The 20,090-nt window shown below is 44.6% G+C and overlaps 1 protein-coding gene across 2 annotated transcripts in view; it reads right to left on the bottom strand.

Annotated features, from left to right (window-relative positions):
- Positions 1–20,090, bottom strand: part of SOX5 (SRY-box transcription factor 5) — a 285,147-nt gene that overhangs the window by 3,291 nt on the left and 261,766 nt on the right. For both annotated transcript variants that reach the window (XM_041484509.1, XM_041484510.1), the window contains 3 exons: positions 9,878–9,986; positions 8,825–8,998; positions 2,488–2,704 (listed from right to left, as the gene is read on the bottom strand). In XM_041484509.1, coding sequence (XP_041340443.1) covers positions 2,488–2,704; positions 8,825–8,998; positions 9,878–9,986 — 500 coding nt within the window. The remainder of the gene's footprint in view (positions 1–2,487; positions 2,705–8,824; positions 8,999–9,877; positions 9,987–20,090) is intronic.

Here is a 20,090-nt window from a genome sequence, read left to right as displayed (position 1 = left end):
AAAAGCAAGGAAACAACATGAGCAGTTGAGAAAATCTCCTACAGGATGCCTTTACACAGCATCTAAGCCTCAGAATCCTGTCTGCAGTAATGAAAGAAGAATTATTCCAGGCCACAGAAATTCCCTTTGCATCAAGAACACTAGCTGTGTTATACCAGTGTTTGTTTCCCTGAGAAGCTTCAGAGTCCCGACAAGCCCAGAGGTTTAAAATTCATGCTCCTTTTGTTGCCTTCCTGCATGAAGTAATTCCATTGCAGTAATTCTGTTCAGAACATGCTGCACATTGTAATGTCATCAGCGGTGTGTCCATCTGCACTGAAAAGCCTTGCCACAGGAGACAGGGCAGAGTCTCTTGAGATGAACATTCTTAATTAAGAATGAAACCCTTCCCTGTTCCCCTGCCTGCCTGTGCCCTGGCTGCACAGTAAGCCTCACACAGTACAGTGATCCTGAAAGACTTTCCTCTGCCAAGCAGCTTTATATTTGTTTGGGATTGCTTGCTGCATTTTCAGATACTTCCTGCCTGCCATCCAAGCAAGGCCTCCCTCCACAGAGCCCTTATTTCCACGTCTCTGAAACAACACAAGTTGTCTCAGCTGAAGATGCAGCTCTTAAAGTAGGGAGCAGATCTAATTTGCATTTTGTTCTTAATTCAGTAGGAAGGCTTTTGTTTTCTGGAGTCAGCATCTCTGCAACAAGATTCAGCACACTTAAATTTGTTTTAATATTTAACAATAGGAACACTTTGCACTTAAATACTGCTTTTCAGAGTGCTTTTCAAATATTAAATAATTTAAGAACAGTATTTTTCCACCTCTATGGGATGCCCAGCCTAGAGGACCTTGCAGCAGTCCTCAGGTACTAATGTATCAGGGCTGTCAGCAGGCCATGCCTGACACGCTACCACTGAAGATGAGGACACTGAAATAGGAAACACAAAAAAATTCCCAATCCTTCCTGCTGGGATTCCCCCAGCAGAGCCACAGCTCCTGTTGAACCAAGCCCAGGCACGAGCTGGGCTCAAGTCTGGGGGTTTAGCCCTAACAGACCTGTGCTGGTGGAGGCAGCAGATGGGGAACCTAAAGCAGGAATGCAGCGTAGTGCTGGGACTGGTGACCGCAGCCACGGGCACTCTGCCAGCTGCTGCCAGAAAGGTTTCACCCTGGGACCTGCCCCAGTGCAAATTACCTCCAGAAATGTCTTGATTTCAATGTCAGCCCTGTTTGGAAAGCTGAATTTCTGTAGGCAGAATGTTACAAGGTTAATTTTTTTCCCCGTGATGAGGCATGCATGTTAACCAGATAAGCAGCATTTTGGGGGCTCTGTTGCCACCTATTCTTTTTCCATAAGGCCCCCTCCTCTTTTTTAATCTCTTGATGCCGAATGTTGGCTGACTTCCCTGTGTTTGTTTCAGTGCTTACCACTGGGATCACTGGACCTGCCAGCACCACAGGGTTAAGCAGCTCAAATTTCTCTGCTGAGCAGCTTATTCTAACAATGCACACTGTAGCTGTTTAAAACACAGTCTGCTGACACTTAACAGTCACTGGATAGATGTTCTCTCCTTTAGTGCCACTTCCAGCCATCAACTAAAGAGATGTGCAACCCAGTTAATACCAAAAGGATTCCAAACTCAGATGAAACAGGACACAAATTCCATTATTTCAGAGGGTCACTCTTGTTGTTGGTTTTGGTTTTTTGTTTTTTTTTTTTAGGATCCCTGGGTAGCTTTTAATTTTCTCATGTGAATACAGAAATATTGTGGAATATTTGACTATTTCAGATTCTTTTTGATCTGCTGTAACCAACACCAAGGAATATCTGCAGAAGGAAAATATATGCTAGTCTTCTGGGCATATTTTATTCTAATAATATCAAACTGATCTTTAGCTGTTTATCAGAACTAGTCTTAAAATTTCTGCTCAGCAGAAAGCGTTTAACTTGCTGGACTGTAAGACACTCCCTGGAAGGACAAATGAACAATGCAGACATGATAGGAATACAGCCTGCCATCAATCAACTGAGCCACGTTCACATCCCAGCTCAAGTGCAGTGTGCTCAGCAGTCCTTCTGCAGACCACTTGCCACAGATCCTACGGAATGCAGACTTCTTTTTTTGGCTTTTGGATCCAGAGGCACTACCATGGATTCCTGCAGGTACTCTCTCTGAGGCCTTGTAACAGTTGTAAGGCTTTATTAGCAGACTTATTTCATTAGAAGTAAGTTTCATTAGAAAACCTTAAAGCCTTTTTTTTTTCATGATCAGAGTGGAAATGAGACAGTTGGCTGAGGTGTTAAGATGAGTGTAAAACAGAACCAACAAAAAGGTTCCTGAAACTACCCTGGAACACCTTGCTATGAAGTACAGCTCCCATTTTCTGTCAGCAGCATTCAACACTCTTGCCAGTAAACTATGATTAAGAACCAAGAATTGCCCCTGACTTGTGTTAGTTTTTGGACGGAGTGAGCGCGTGGAAGGCGCCTTACCCGACGTTGAAGTACTGCCTCATCTCCTGGCGCCGGTTGCGCATGATGGCCTTGTACTCGCCGATGCGCAGCTTCTTGCCGTCCACGAGGCACGTGCGCTTGGGCCTGGGCTTGTACTTGTAGTCTGGGTACTTCTCCAGGTGCTGCTTGCTGAGCCGGGCCTGCTCCTCATAGTATGGCTGCTTCTCTAGGTTTGTCATAGCTTTCCAGCGAGATCCTGTCACCAAAAATTTAAAAAAAAAAAGAGAAAGAAAAGAGATGAGAGGCTACTCATCCCCAAACGCGGCAAGGCAGGGAAACAAGTAGGTCACCCAGAAGAAGACACCTAAGGCCATTTGGCTTTGGGCTGGGAATCTGTCAGAGCTTCTAGACAGGGTTCTGGTCTTGTTTGTATTTGACTCATAAACTGCCTGGGTATGGCCAAGATGTAGAGAGAGGTGGCACTGGAAATTGTGACTCAATATGTTACTGAAATTTATCTACCTTCCAAAGCCTTTCAGGTGGGCAGTAAAACCACAATCCTGACAATCCCTGACACTTTGTTCCAGGAAACAAGGCAGTGTGTTTTGGAGGGAGGGACACACAGAGTCTGCTCTGCTGTGGCCCCACACTGCCCTGGCCACGTGCCTGTTCACAGCTCCTGCTCATGTGCTGCTGTCTGTGATCCACGGCTGGACCAAGGCATCAGATCTGGACGTGCACAAGCCCACAGCCCAATCCTTCCTGACAAACACCGCGTCTTCCTGGCTCCCAGGCTGGTGGTCAGGAGAGGAGCTGACTGTAAATGCTCTGCAGTCAGGTACAGGAGCCTGCAAAGACCCTAAAGCAACGCCTCTAAAAGCTGTAAACTATCCCATATGAGTCAGGGGGGTTTTAACTCCAAGAGCAAGTGCTGGGAAACATTGCCAGCCCCAACTTAAAGAATTTACTGTGTCATGAAGGGAGAAGCACTGGGCTACTGGCACTTCTCTCCCAGGAGCTGCACTATGGCTTCATTGCTGCCAGCCCTGTTTTCTGACTATGCTAACGTGGATATCTGAGATAGGGATATAGGAAAGACTTCAAAATTGTTTTCAACTGCCTGCTGAAAGTTATAAACTAATATTTCTTAAAGGATATAATATGGGAGCAGAAAGTAAAAGTTCTTGAATCAGTTGCCCCATTTTATTTTTCCATTAAATATAGAAGTGCTTCAGGGTAAGATACATTTCAAATAACAGGAATAGTTCAAGCTGTGAAACCTGCGGCCTAGAAAGAAAACTTTATTGGAAAATAGTCAAGTTTCCCACTGGAAAAATGTTTGAATAGTTTCTCAATTTAATGGGTTCATAATGCCATATGTCATACTTGACTTCCTCTTGTTCCTCATTTTTTATGGTGAGCTCATGCTACTCCTCAGGCTGGTCTTATCCCACTTGCAGTAGAGGGAACACAGTTATCCTTTCCCCAGGAAAGAAAACACTTTCATTCCCTCTAGAAAGGCCCCTTCTGATTATTGACACCATTTTCCCCATTACTCCTTGGATCTTTATTCCATTATGCAGTCTGGGCTTCCAGAGAGGAGCTGCTACCAGCTGACCTCACGTGCAGAGATAAGCAATGTTCAAACAGGGATGTCTTTGTCCTGAGAAGGGGCAGCGGGCGTGCCTTTCTCAGCAAACACTGCTTTGAAGCCAAACCCATCATTTTTCATCCTGTTTACAGCATACAGCACGCAGAGATCCCCCAGCTAGTCCTGGAGTGGGCAGGAGTTTAATGACACTGATTTTAGCTTAGGCCCAGCACCGTAACTGCCTGGCTAGATGGCTTTTGGGGTCAGGACTGAAACTCCTGCACGTGCCCTCCAGTGCCACACACAGCTAGTGCCTGCACCTGGGGACTGCTGCCAGGGCTCTGTGTTACACGGGGCAGCAGCCCTGGGACCAGAATCCTGCTCAGCAGCTTGGTCTTCTGCACGGAAATGATTCCCAGCTTTTCCTGGCAAAGAGAGTGGCTGGAAAAATGACACTGGCTTTCCTCCTGGACTTGGGGATGAATGACACAGCGACTGTCACAACACTGCACACCAACTCATGCTGCCTAAGAGGGAAACACAGGCTGGGTCTGGGTTGAACAATGTTGAGAATTTACAGTAAAGCAGAGGAGCTCTGGAAGATGCCCAGATGTGGGGGTGCTTTAAATTCTCCATGTAGGCACTGACACACTGGTGTTTCAGCAAAGAAAACCCTAAGAGTGAGCCTAAATCCAGAGCAGTCTGATCACAGACCTGCTGAAGCTCTAACACCCAGGGAAACAGCCCAGCCCCTTCTCCTGGTGCTGCATCAGAACAAGACGCAGCACTAGGAGAAACAGAAAAGTTGAGAAGCTCAGTCTTTAAACAAATCTTGACATTTGCTCTATATCCTGTGAAGGGATCTGCAGTGCAGGCACTCACACATATTTTGAGACAGACAGATGTACAGGAAGGTAGAAATTAAGGTCAGCTCTTGAAAAATTACCATGAAAATGCTCTATTCCAGCACAGTTTCTCTTCTGCTGTGCCATTCCCCTTGCTGCAAACCTACAGTCAGACCTGGGCAGGCAGATTCCTACCCCACAGGTGACAACAAGTAGTGGGTAAAGGCAGGAAAACAGGACAGGATCAGGGCCACAGAACATGAAATTTTGATGCACAATATCTGTACATACAATACACATACAATATTTATACATAAATGTCATTAATTGTATTTTTTCTTCCTGAGCCTGCACACCCAAATACAGCAAAAATCCAGGTAGTTTCACCTCTCTTCCTAGCAAATTTTTAATAGCTGCCTTCTGCAGTGATGCCTCCTCTTACTATGACTTCATTGTTTTTACAAAATATAGTAAATATACTTTACTAGTATGTTTTGAAGTATCATACATAATTAAACAAACAATGCTGTCAAAATAAATTTTTAAAAAGGGCACATTTTCTGATGATAAACCATTGCTCTTTACATTTGATCATTTTCACTTATTTTCTTAGTAATTTAAATAATCCAATCAATTATCTGAAGCGTCTTGATCTGAAATTTTGAAATTTTGAAGGGTATGTAACTCTGATCTTGGAATTTCTACCCACAGGGTAAGCTGTGAATGAGTACCATCAATCAACATATTAAAACTTTAAAAAAATACCTTATATTTGGACAAAATATGCTTGTAATAGCTTTATTTGTAATTGTTTTGTGTGTCTACAAACACACAGAGGCAGGCATGAGCACCTATGCACGGTGCCAAACCCAAGCCCAAACAAGGTATGATTGCAGAAATGTGAGAAACCTTTATTTTTATGGGCAGATTTGCAGTCTTGAGTGAGCTCCCTGCTCACATCTGTGTTGGAAAGCTTTGAGTGGGTCAGGCACGCAGGGCTTTCGTCCTTGACTACGAAACCAGAGCCCACTCCCCTCCCTGGATGCAGGCAAAACCACAGGCAGGATCCCAGCACACTTCTCCCTGACGTGGTGGCCAAAGTATTTAGGAAAAAAAAGCAAATTCAAAGAGTTTGCAGCACCAAGCACAGCCCCTGCCCCGAGCTGAGCCAGGGCACTCAGAGCTGTGCCCACACAGCTGTGTGTGACTGGGAGCACATCTGGACAGGGCAGAAGAGAGATGCCCTCACCATGCCCAGGCACTTGTGCTCCAGGCACACAGGTGCAAGGTTCAGAGCTCTGCTCACTGCTGATTTTAAGCCAAATTTCTCTGACAAGAATTTTCAGCTTACAATATTCTCTAATTTTCAGTGCATGAGACTGACATTTTTCAATCTGAGTACCTGAATCAGGCTGATTTGATGTTTAAAAAACATTCTCACATAGACAAACACTCGTATAATGTATAGGTATGTGTACACATTTGTGTAAACACAAGTATACATTCCAAGAGAATTTCTGAAGCTAGTAATTGACTTAATTTTTTCCTAAAATCTTTTTTCTCCCTGAAATTAATTAAAATATTTACCGAAATATCTAAACAATGCATTATTAAATTGACAGGGTCCAGCAGTCCCATTTTAGCACTTTTTTAACAATTTACTAAAAAAACCATTATCCACAAGTTTAAGTTGCAATGAACAGATGGATGACAAACGTATGCACAGATGAATTTAGTAACAAATCCGTGTATCTAATTTTTATGCTCAAAACATAATACCACAGTGTCAAACATAATCCCTAGAGAATTCTAGTGCTGGGAAGGGCACCTCCTCTCATTTTGCTATAAAAATGACCCTCAATTGGTGAGAACTCTATCTGAGTTACTCTGAGTGACAAGCTCTGTGACCTCAGTGTGTAGCAGTGCTGCTGGGAAAATGTGAAGGAAAAATTGTGGCTTTCTAATAAGGACACCTTAATACCTGGTTGAACTGTGAGCTTCTAATTGGTCACCCTGTGCCAGTTAACAGACAGCTCCCTGCTGACTTCAAAAGAGTGGCCTTTTGCAGCTGAGGGAAGAACTTTGTAATGTTTCTGTCAAGAAGGAAGATGCCAGGACATCCCTCTCTATTGCACACGTAGAATGAGAAAAAAAATCAAATGTGATGCTGTAAAGAAATAGAAACATCATCTTTCACTGTCTCAGACCTTGCTTTTCCCCATATCTGGCAGCAAAACAGAGAGTTTGGAGTCAGCTATACTGTCTGTCACCTCAACAGGATCTGTAATGAATTTGCACATTTTACTCCAACTACTGTATATCTAATCAGAAAAAGATGTCTCCATATCTCCCTGATCTAGCGCCAAATAGTAAAAGGTGATTCCTTATGTTAACAATTTCAGCAGAATGGCTTATTAAAACCAGATTTTAGGGTATTATAAAATGCTTAGAAGCCCTTTAAAATGTCAACCAGGATCCCCAGAGACTGCGTAAAATGTCAGCCCAGCTCAAGCGCCTGTTTTAAGCAGAATGAATTAGCAGCGTGCTGTCGGAGGTTGTTATCCAAAACAATCAGTTAAGAAGGAAAACATCAAGCTCTCTTTGTACTTTCTATATGAAAAGGGCCATTCAGAATGATCTTGTAGATTTCTGAAGCTGATTACTTCAAAACAGGTTTAAGCAGGTCTACTCTCAATTTAGAAACAGACCAAAACTATTACTGCCCTGTCCTCCGGCTAATCACATCATACACCTCTGACCAGTATAATCACTTTTAACCAGTATAAGGCTCTATTGCCATCAACATAACCAATTTAGCCTTCTAATCCTGCTCCCATAACTAATCTAATCATCTCGTACCACCCTTTAAATCATGGGTTAATATCATCACATCTGCCATCCGTGGCAATACATTTTGCTTCTCCAACCAATTTATCTCGTTCCCACTTGCCCCCTGCTAACTTTTCATAATACCACTCTGATCAAGGTAAGCCTCCAACCTCTGACCAGTCTAAACCTGGCACATTTACCAGCCCTGCAGCTGGTTAATGCTGCCTGTAGAACTGCACTGCATCTCTTGAGCAGCCTGCAAAACCTGTGAGATCTGCAGCACAGGTAAACACCTTCCCTGCTTAGCCACTGGCTTGAGGGATGCTTAGGTCCTGTAGCTGTTTTTATTGTGTGAAAATTTTATTGTGTAAAAATACAGTGTCTCTAATTTGGTCACAGACATACAATTTTTCTGCTGAGAAGTAATTCACTGGCCTCGGTGAGCCTCACTGCTCACCTACTGCATCATCCAGCACAGCACAGAGGAGCAACTTTGGACAGAACATGGTCCTGAGAATCTGATCAAACAGTGACAAGTTGGAAGCCTTTGGCACGGGTTTCAGTAGATGATGCTCATGACAAATATTAATCAGGAGGTGAAGAGCAGACAATATGGAAATCAGGGTTTTTAAAAAATTCTTTTCAATGTATGGAAGAATGAAGAACCACCGAGTGTAGGAGATCAGGTTCAAGAACCTGAATGTGCACAAATCCGTGGGGCCTGATGAGATACATCTGCAGGACCAGACAGAACTGACAGAACTGGCCAAGCCACTGTTCATCCTATTGGAGAAGCTTTGGCAGCCTGGTGAAGTTACTGCTCTCTGGAAAAGGAGAAATGTAACCCTCATGTCTATAAAGGAAAACCCGGGAACTACAGGCTACTCCATCTCTCCTCTGTGCATGGCCAAATCGCCGCCACCATCTCAATAATTACAAAGAATATTTCAGGCTGTGGTTAATACACACTGCTGGGCAGCACAGGGGAAACTCCTGCCACTGCTCTTGGTGCAGTGACTGAAGTGACTAAAGAACAAGAGAGAAACGAGCAATTCTGCTCTGTCAGGCGCTCAGCTAAGCTCGGTCAGAATCTTCTCCAGCTCTCTCTTACCTAGGATCTTGCTGATGTTGGAGTTGTGCATGTCAGGGAAGGCCTGCAGGATCTTCCTGCGCTCGTCCTTGGCCCACACCATGAAGGCGTTCATGGGGCGCTTGATGTGCGGCTCGTTGCTGCCGCGCCCTCGCGACTCCCGGTAAATCCGCGACTCCGAAACCCCCGCGCTTCCTGCAAGGCAACGGCAAAATGTTGCCAGCTCGTGGTGCATGCAGCTTCCTCTGCCAGCAGTACCCAGGTCAGCTGCTGCATGCTCCATGAGTGGGCACTCACAACAGGTTAATGGCTAATGCATTGTGTATGGCCTGGTTCAGTTATTCTATTAATTCAGTATCGCACAGTATAGGCCTGACAAGGAGTTTTGATTGCTTTTAGATACAAAGTATTACACAGCTTTTCTAAGCCATCTTTTACTGCTTGATTACATAAACCAAATATATACTTATCAGTGCAGAATTACTTTTTATTTTCATCCTTTCTTGCTTACAGAATGCTGGTCATATTATGTCACCTTTCTTCCACTTTTCTGTGACAGAAAGGGTGTGATAGATGGCAATACTGGGCATTTCTCCTTAAGCAATTCTCTAACTAGCAAATGAATATTTACATACTTGCCTGTTTTTGTGCCTACATCTCCTTAACAACATATGCAATAGCAGAGAAACAAAAAAACATTGTGCTTGCTTTATCAAACCAGTAAAGCCCCCACAGATGCAGAGCACACAGCACTTATGGAGGATCAGGTCTACACTTCATGGCTTCCCTGTGTGATCTCACTTATCCCACATATATTTGCCTCCTTTAGTACCTTTTGTTATCAAAAATACATTTTTGGTCCCATCTTGAGATCTTCAGTGGACAGAGGGAAGGTTAAAAATCATCTCCAGACTTAAAACACCCCACAATGAATCACTTCCTCCTGCCTTGTTTCATAGCCACTTATTGCTAACAGCTCATATTTCTCATGGGCTTCCAAAGCACTTGGATTCTCCCTCAGATCCACTGACACACACACAAACCTGGAAATCTGGAAAAGCCATTTGTACTGACCATCAGAATCTCCACTCATGTTGAAATCCATCATTGCGTGGCTGAACTTCCCATCTTCACTCTGTTTTACTGCCAGCTGCTGGGTCAGGGTCTCCAGTGTTGTTTTGTCCTATATGGGCAAGATGACAGGATTTGGATCAGGAAAATAATTAAATATTGTAACTCCAAAGTCTGTACATTATTTAGGAGGTTTACAGGGAATCTACATAACTATTCACAAGAGTTTACTGAGCCATGTATTGAAGAATAAGTAACTATGCTTCTTCTGGAAGAGACAGGGTTACAGACTCTGCCATAAAGTCCTTTTCAAAACTTGCTCATTAGCTAGTGATAAGCAAACTCTGTAGTGTTGAAAAGACTGGCTTGGTTAGGCATGATAAAACTGGCTGCACATCTGAAGAATACTTCAGCTCTCTGTGTTCCTGGGACTGCAAAGCTGGCCTGAAGTTTAGGTGACACATGCTCTTTTGCAATGCATTTACTGTAGCACTCTATTTCTAGCCCGCAATCCAAGTGCAGAGACATGGATGGCTTTGCTCTGTTTCTTTTTTAAAAGGCAGTATTTTAGGAAGCAGCCCATAGGGAAAGAAAAAACACCCTACAGTTCAAACTTACCCAGGCCTTGGGAAAGGTTCAGCCTGAATTAAGCATGATCCCTGGGCAGCAGTTTGTGTTCTTGTCCAGACTGTTTTGTCCAACCCTACTAACACCCCGTCCATCACTCATCTGGTCAGAACTAGCTGTGAACCCTGGATTGCAACAGGCTGCTGTGTGCTGCCAATTAATCTGTCAGGCTGCAGCAGTGTCTAAAGACTGCCAGAACAACAGGCTAGGGCAATTAATTCCAATGTCCTCTTCAAAACACCTCGCTTCCCCCGAATTGTTTGACTTTACAAACACAAAGGTGTTCCATTTTCCAACTGTTTTTGTTTTCCCAATGACTTCTGCTCCTGAGCATTCTTTCTTCCTGACAATCATATGTTTAAAAATAAGTCTTTTAGGGAAGCAATACTAACATTTCAAAATCTCAGGCACCGTGCCTTTTGCAAAGCTAAGAAAATGAAATGATGTGGCATTATAATGAAGTGGCTCCAGTTGAAAAAATTCTTTTGAGCTTCTTCCTGAAAGAAAAGATTTCTGTTTCCTTGCTCTATTCTACTCCTGTTGGCTGTAAAAGATCAATAAACTAAAAAAAACCTTTCAGTTTCCACATGGCAACTGTTTCATGTAGCCTAATAATGTCACTGGGATGTGTTACATAGGAAAACAGAAAAGAGAACAATGTGAATACAGAAATGTTTCCTGCAAAGTGATGTCCCCGCATCTGCAATTCAAAGAATGGTTCAGATTCATGTAAGTCACTGCATAAAATTTTTCTCAGGAAGAGTTAGAAACAAGGCTAATCTGCTCAACTTTGTATTTTCACAGAGTTTAGGGAACATGAGGTTAACTTTCCTATTTCTCACATTCATTTTCACTATGAATCCCTTTCACACTCCTGGGGCTTTGTCTACACCCTGACACTTCCCTATGGAAAGCATGAAAGAGGAGTTCTCCTCTTGGTTTTTACAGGAAAAGCTCATGCAGCAGACTCAGCCTATCCCAAGCAAAAGGGTTTCCATAACACTACGAGGCACAGCAGACCCAGAAAGCTTGGAGAAGCTTCCAATAAGCACCTGAACTATTCAGGCATTTAGCTTCGCCAAACTCTTTGATCCAGCCTTTTAAACTCAGCTCTCATTTCCAAAGCAGCCTGTCAGAAGTCAAAAAGTCAGGACTAAGTTTACTTTGTATTTCTTCCAAATTGATTGCAGATATTGCAATGAGCCTCTGCACCAGCACATGTCCTAGGAGGAAAGGCTATGAGAGCTGGGGTTGCTCAGCCTGGAAAAGAGACAGTTTTAGGGTGATCTAACTGTGGCCTTGCAGGACCTGAGGGGACCTGAGGAGACAGATGGAGAGAGACAATTTACCAGGGCCTGGAGAGACAGGATGAGGGGCAATGGCATTGCACTGTAGACACCAGGTTTAGATTAGATGTTAGGGACAAATGCTTTGCTCTGAGGGTGGTGAGGCTCTGGATCAGGCTGCCCAGAGTTAGAAATTATGGACACCCCATTCCTGGAATTGCTCAAGGCCAGGCTGGATGGGGCTCGGAGCAACCTGGTCCAGTGGAAGGTGTCCCTGCCCATGGCAGGGGGTTTGGAGGTTGATGATCTTTAAGGTATCTTCCATCTCAAGCCATTAAAAACCCCCAAACCCAACTGCCTCCTCAAAACCCCGAACAAAACAGTATTAGGAGAGCAGAAAGAGATCAGAGCACCCTGGCAGGATGCAGAAGTCTGACCATAGGTCAGCAGCATTGTGATTTCCTGTCCTATGCTCTTCCCATAAACACACAGCAGCTGATTTTCCCCAGTCCTGACACAGAGCAACACTTTCACAATCACTAAAGGTTTGAAAGGGGCCAAGCAGCAATCCCATGTGGTTTTGCTGGAAAGCATTCAGGTGGTGACTTACTGCTTTTCATTTGATGGAAGTACCTATTTACCTTTTCTACAGAGTCTTTCTGTTTATGGGCAAGTATTTATGGAACCTCCAAAGAAACAAAGGAGAAGATTTTTTCTTCTCTGACCCCAAATTAACTGGCAACCTGTTGATATCGCTATCCCAGGCTCCCCTCACAGAATGACAGAATGGTTTGGGTTGGAAGGGACCTTAAAGATCAACCAACTGCAACTCCCCAGCCCACAACAGACAAGGACATCTACATCACAACTTCAGACAAGAAATCCACAACAGTCTGAAGTTCATACAAAACCAGGATGTATTTGTCACCATTATTGTAACTCAAAACCAAATTACAGTTGCCAAAACTCCCACCACTCTGCTGTGCTGGGTTAGCTGCTCTAACAGTGGCAAGGTGAGGCCCAGCCAGTGCCTCAGGTGGGTTTCAGTATCTCGGGCCCAGCAGAACATCCCTTTGTTCCAGGCAGGAAATGCCATTCACCCTGTGAAAAATGCCAGGTGGCATCTACAGCCTAGATCTAATATTGCTGGGAACAACAGGCAAGGTTGGTCCAAATCCAGGAAAGAGGTGTGAAGAATTGCTTGTGAGACAAGCAATGCTGAAAATTAGACAGCACAAAGCAGCAAAAAACAAACAGCAAGGAGCACTCCTGTCCTTCCAGGAGAAGAAACATAGCCATCTCTTGCTGAACATGAAGGGATTCCAAATTTCTGAATTTTGTATCAGACCTCAGAAGGCTGAAAGACATTTTCTAAGTATTTTATCTTTTATGAAGGGCTTCCTAATCATAATTTCTATTGGATTGTAGGAGAGGCTCTCTGGAGGGGGAGCAAGAGCTCTGTTGACTGGATCATTTAAAATTTTAATGGGTAAACCAGAGAAGATAATACTGTAGAGACCATTCAATCTCAAAATAGCCCAATTGTTCAAAGTGTAACCAGAGAGGTTTCATCAACAGCCACAATGTGATGAAGAGTTTCTAAAACTTTATTAATTAAAGAAATTAACCTGCCAGAGAAGACTGATTTGTACCACAACTCCTAGAAATGCTCTAATATTCTTTTCTAATGTTCTTTTAATTATATTTAAAAGAACAAATATACATACACACATGGAGTATGTCATGTAAAAAAAAAAATATAAGAAATGACTAAGCACCACAAGTCAGACTCAGTTTTGTGGTCAGCTGCAAAAGTTAGTTGGCTCTCTGTCATGGATAGCTGTCGTAGTTTAACAAAACACTGATCTAAAAATGACAAGAACTTGGTTGCAGTCTCTTTCATAGAAGAAACATAAAACAAGAAGAGTCAAAACATATGTAGAACAGCCTGATGCTGCTTGCCAGAACTCCTCCCAGTACTACATGAAAGTGAAGCAAAGGCCCTTGGAAGGTCTGAGAAACACAAACATCCCGCTGGGTTTGCCTCCTGCCCTCCCTGCTCCCCCCAGCACTGCTCAGGGCACCAGGGCTCAGGGGGCACTGGGACCACCGCACACCGACACCCCAGAGGGACTGCAGGCTCCTCCGGAGCCCTGGGCAGGCTGGCACGGCCTGATCCCTGCTGGGCACGGCCTGATCCCTGCTGGGCATGGCCTGATCCCTGCTGGGCACGGCCGGATCCCTGCTGGGCATGGCCTGATCCCTGCAGAGCTTTGGGCAGGCTGGCATGGCCTGGCTCCTCCTGGGCATGGCCTGATCCCTGCTGGGCATTCCTTGGATCCTTCCTGGGCATGGTCTGGCTCCCTGCTCCCCGCTGGAGCCATCCTCCTGCCTGGGTGCCTGGCAGACCCTGTGGCGCTCTGGCCAGAGCCATTTCCCATGGCATAGGTTTGCACTTCCACTGGAGCAGGCCACGCTCCGCTCTGCTGCTCCCCTCACCCCAAACCCGCTCTCCCTGACAGGAATGCTTCTCCCCTCCGCTCTGATGCCTGCAGAGAAACAGCCAGTTCCAGAGGAGTGCTCAGGACCATGACTTCACCTTCCTGCTTTTCATATCCGAGGGACTGAAAGGCCAGGCAAAAAAAAAAACAAAAACAAAAACAAAAAAAAAAAGGTGGAGAGAGCCAACCACAGTTACCTAGGGACAACAAGGAGAAACTTGCTGATCATCTCTTGCACCTAGGAATTCCACACACACAGATGGACACAGCCTGCTACCTTTGCTCAGTGTCAATAAATTAAAATGAAACAGATGGTTGCCTGCTACTGTCCTTTTGTGTGTCTCACTTTTTCCCTTCAACTACAGTTTGTCCAGCTATTTCCCATATCCAAATACTGAAGGTGCTATGTTCAAATAGATTTCAGTTTTGAGGAGGTAGTTTTTATCTTGGATTGATGAACAGGACCTGTGAGAGCACCTGATGTGGTTTGTGCTCCATTGAGGCACATCTCCTTGCCCAGCAAGGCCCTGTAAACACCAACCCTTCCAACACATACCCTGCTCAATATGCACCAGATCCTAAAGTTTTGGGCAGATTAATTGCTATGATTGCACAATAAAAGTTCACTTTATGACAGAAAACCACACTGAATTATTAGACAAGCTGGTGGCACCAGGTGTTATCCATTCAGCCCTGTGGTATTTTCCTCAGCTCTCCAAGAAGATGAAGAGTCCTGTGCTCCATCTAACAGGAAGACTTTGTAAAGGTAATCTTTCTGTGCAATCCCTCTGCCTCGTGTGCTAACAAACATCAGAATAGGCTAAAACTTTCACCCAGAGCCTCGGCAAGTGTGGAAAACGTGAGGCAGGCAGGCATGAGGGATGGTGGAGAGCTGGGAGAACTCAGGGGAACAACTGGCAGCAGCGAGAGCTGTGCCCAGAGGTTTGCACATGATGGATTATTTGCATTCCAGACTCTGCTCCTGCACATCCCTGCCATGGTACTCCAAACTGGTACTGTGCACACTGTCTGCGTCCCAGCCAAGCCTTGTGATGCCCAGATCCTGTTACTGGAAGAGAATTCCTGCTGTTTTCACAGGGATCTTTGACTTGGGTTTGGGTTTTTCTCTGTCATCTTGCCCAAGTGTTCTTCACTCATCGCTGAATTACCCACAACATTTGTCAAAGAAAGGCAGGATTATTAACTGCTTACCAGAAGGGAAACTGAGTCACACGCTATGGGACTTGCCAAAGGCTCCTTAGTAAGGCTGATAAACATTTCAGTAACTGAAATTAGCACTCCTGAATCTTCCAAAAAAATTCCCACCTCAAGCTTGTAATTTCTTTATGAGTGTGGAATTGTGACTCTTGCTGATGGCACATGGTACCAAGGAAAGCAAAATAAAAATAAAGCAGTTATAGATCCACCACTGCAATGGACCTTGCTTAAGTAACGCCTGCAGGGCCGTAAAACTCATAAAAAGCACATGCATAAATGATAAAATAGAGTGAGACTTTCAAATGTTGACTCAGTAATTGTTAAACTCCTTCTGGCTGCACAATTTTATAGTCTTCTACTGTACTAATGAAAAAGCAAGAAACAACAAAGAAGGGGTTTAGCCTTCCAATTATATAAACTCTGTGGACCACCAAAGAAGATGAAAGATTATTTATAATGTCACAGCAAGTTATCATTTGGGAGATTTTTTGTTGTTGCATCAAAGTTGACTATGAAGAAACAATGCATTTACCACCCCCTCAGCTCTTTCAATCTTGCTTATCCGAGATCTCTATTTTTCATGGAATAATCCACCCACAGATCCTAAAAGCATTAGAAACAAGAAAATAAAAGAACACTCTTTATTTGTGTCTCTTCCTGATTTTATGGTACTTCTCTCAGAATTCTGACATGCAGTCTAAGTTGGGGCTGCATCAGTTGGCAGAGGAACCATTCCTTTTGGTTTACAGTACTTGGTAAAACCCATACTGCTCCAATACTGCCTGGAAATCACTGCCCCTGGCTTGCAATCTACATCAAGTGTCACACAGACTCAGCACAGAGGTTCCTCATGAGGAGTTAGAGGGAAAAGGTCATGATGACCATGAAGACCTGGCCATTTAATTACTGCTCTCTCAGGAACAGTCTCCAAGGGTCCTCAAGTCAGTATCTTTAAAAGCACTGAAGGCATGACAGAGTCCACTGAAATAAAAAGAGGAAAATCCTCAATAACCTGGCAAGGGTCATGCCCCTAAGGTGGGTTTTTTGTGTTTTGTTTTTTCTTTTTTTTTCTTTTATTAATTCTTTGTTTGAGAAAGAATGAAAGAATGACTTCATTCATAAAGTGCATTATTTGGCTTGGAAACAAACGGATGGGAAGCAGCAATTCTAGAGGACACTGAGGTCCCGCTTTTCCCCCGTTACGCTCTCTGAGAGACAGAGCAAGTCAGGGCTTTCACATGAAAATGCACATAGGACTGGCCCAGCCCATTTTAAAGGAGGAATAAAAAGGAAAAGGAAATGAAAGCAGCACGATGAGATGCTGCTCCCTTCTCAGGAAAGTTGTTAGAGCACGGGCAGAAGCACTGACCTCAAGCAGATGCAGCTGTAATCTGCTGACTGCAAATAGGTTAAGAGTTCCATGACCCAGTTTCTCATCCAGACTGCTCCTTCGGCTGACATGGCCTGTAACTCTCTGTGAATTGTTCAGTCACTGCACCTTAATTTCCTCAGCTCCACAGGATGGAGACAGTGATGCCTTCCCACCACTGTGAGGAGTTCTGAGGTCTCTGGATGAAATGTGCCATGGAAATTTTAATCAGGGACTTCCCAGCGAGCCAGAAAGCTGGTACAGCTGATCAGCCTGGAAAGGAAACATCCACTGGGGGAGAGGGGTGGCACACTACAAATGAAACAAGAGGAAAATCACAACCCACACAGGATTTCCTGGGAAGGAGGGTCTGCATGCATGCAAAGAGAAAGCAAGAACACAGTCTCTGCTTTCCTGGCAATTGTTTAATCAACAATGGGTGACTCAACTGCACAGCAGCAATACAGCCATTACAGAATACTTTTCTCCCATTTTTCCCTAGAAGGAATTCAAATTATGAAGGTATTCAAATTATGAAGGCTGCTGTACCTTTGCTTACTCTTCTTCCAGCCCTGCTGAGCAGGTCAGGCTGACTCCTCAGGAGCCCAAATGGACACAACTCACAGAAGAATCAGCCCCAGCCTCTACTGCACTGGAGAGAGATACTGCACTGATGCTGAGTCCACAAATGAGCTGAAAACCTCATTTACTTGAGACATGTGATCACATAAAAATAATAAAAAAAATCTCAGGAAGTAATAAGATCTCATGGCTGTGGGGCACAGCTTAGAACTTAAACCCAAGGACTCCAGAAGCTCCAAAGTCGTAACAAGAACTCCACATCACTTGTATGGTTTTGCTTTCAGGAGGAAGCTGATCCATCTTTATTGGGTTTCATAAAACTTCCACAAGAGCACAAACAGCTGCAGTCCTCCCTGACCCACAATGGGCTGGGAATGTTCCCAATCTCTGCCCCTTGGAGTGAAGCGAGCCTGAATTCCCATTTGGACTTCAGCACCTGCCTGGGCCTGGGGTGCTCCCCTTGCCTCTCTGCCTGCTGCTCTCCTGAACCTCAGCTGGACTTCCACACTCTCACATCTGTGGGCAGAACCCATCCCTCCCTCTGCAGGCTTTGTTTTTTATTTGCTAACCCTGCCCATGCATCCCTGCCACCACACGGCACTAAGGACACCCATAAATATCCACAGCTTGTCTCTGAAAAACAGATCTGGGCATTTAATAAATGATGGTCAGTCAGGAGGGGAAAAAAAATAAGGTCTTTTAAAATGAAGAGCTAAAACCTTTGGAGGAATAAAAAAAAAGTCCTCCCTGCAGAATCTCTCCCTCTTATGCGTAGGCACTTGCTAACTGAGAGTAGTGGCACTGTGACAAAGGCAGCAAAACCAAAGGCAGGCTCCACTAAAGGAAAAGGGGGAGGAGAGTTCTTCCACTGGCCATCTGTGAAAACAAGGCATGTGGCCATTAAATGCAGAGGCTGTAAATATAAATATACACAAGCTCCACAAAGCAAATGGCAAAAAAAAAAAAAAAAAAAAAAAAAAGGGGGCAGGAAGGGGGAGGGCAGATAATAAGTGGATAAACTTTCAGCTGAAGTAAATCAAAATGTTTTTTGCTTTGTGTTGGGCAAAACCAGTTTTGATCTTTGCAGTGTGCAAGCCTGATCTGCGTTTTTTAAATTAAATTTGTGCAAAGTTTCATGAGAAATGGCAGTGGGTACAGCAGCCCTGTTGAACAGGACTCCCTGACCATGCATGATCTGTTGAGGCTGCTGAGTGGAAGTCTGACACCTGGGCGATGGATGGGTGATGACATGATAGCTGCTTGACTTGTGACACACTTTGAAAACTTTGTGCTGTGTGCCGATAGCATGGACAACGAGGACTGCAATCCCCACACAAGAATTTCTGCTGGCAAAGAACCCCAGTGAAACAAACCTAGACAGAGGAGGGAGAGGGGCAGTAGAGGGGGATGTGCAGCTGTGAGGGTAGCACACTGACTTTGTGCTGTGCCAGGTCACTGTCTGCAGGACACAGCCTGGTCGCACACTGTGCACAGGCATCTCTGCCCACACTGCAGGGAGAGAACAAGAACATCACACTGACCAGCTCTGCTGAAGTTCTACAGGCCAGGGAGGAACAGAGCGGGCTGCAGGGTGTGTCCATCAGGCCTGCTGGACTTGCAGGGAGAAGTGTGCACGCTTGTGGTATCTGTGGCTGACACAGCCTCTGCTAGTCCCTGAGAATGCTGAAGTAAAACTTTCCAGTAAAATGTGACAGAGATCATGAACCTGGGCAGGTTTCAACTCCTGCCAAGTGATTTGGCTTATGATGTTAGTACTGTGCCTCTGGGGTCGTTTTCAGTGGGTTTCTCCTGCTTGCCCCAGGTCCCAGTTTCAGTCATCACAACTTCCTCAGCCTAGCCTGACCCACGGCCTCTCAGTGTCTGCAGCAAGCCCAGGGTTCATTGTGCCAACCCTCCTCTCTTCTTCTCCTGCCTGCCCTTCTGTCCTGCAATTTTCTCTTGACTTTCTGGTTCAAATCTAACCATTAGGGAAAGGAAAAAAGTTATTGAAGCAAAATTCTCTACTGCAAGAAAAATTTAAAAGTCATGTGTTAAAACAGCTACTCCATATGTGTTCAGTAAAGTGAGCTCCAGTGTTTTATTTCTCAAAGGCAGCAGGAGCTGCAGGTTTGAGATTCTTAATATTCCCCTTCTTCCCAAGGGGAGAGCAGGGCCAAAATCCATTTCAGCTCAGCAGATCACAGTGGTTTCCTAAGAGTTAACTCTGCTATCCCCATCCATCAGGCAGCCAGCGAGGCATCGGAGGGAATGATGGATGTAAAATTATTACAGGGCTGCCACCCGATATACTTCCTGCCATTTGTAACTAGCGCTGGAACTGACACACTTTTTTCATTATTAAACATCCACATTAAGTCAACATTGGTCACTGTCATTCCATGTTTGGCACTTTCTTAAGGGGAAGAGGGAGAGCTGGGGTGGGAGTGGGAAGGATGGAAGGAGGAGGGGGAGAAAAGACATCCTGAACCCCGTGCTCCATAAGCACCAGTAACGGGCTCCGGCTCGCAATGCTGCAATAAATATTGTTACAAACAGCTATTTAGTCACAAGCCAGCAGACAAGTACATGTCAGAGCCTTTTAAAAGGACGTACTGCAAGCAGTGTAACAGCAC

This window comes from Pyrgilauda ruficollis, unplaced genomic scaffold, assembly GCF_017590135.1.
Source record: "Pyrgilauda ruficollis isolate IOZ18807 unplaced genomic scaffold, ASM1759013v1 scaffold66, whole genome shotgun sequence".
In the NCBI taxonomy this organism is placed as follows: Eukaryota; Metazoa; Chordata; class Aves; order Passeriformes; family Passeridae; genus Pyrgilauda; species Pyrgilauda ruficollis.
The sequence above is the reverse complement of the archived record's forward strand: the minus strand, read 5'-3'. Positions and strand labels throughout refer to the sequence as shown.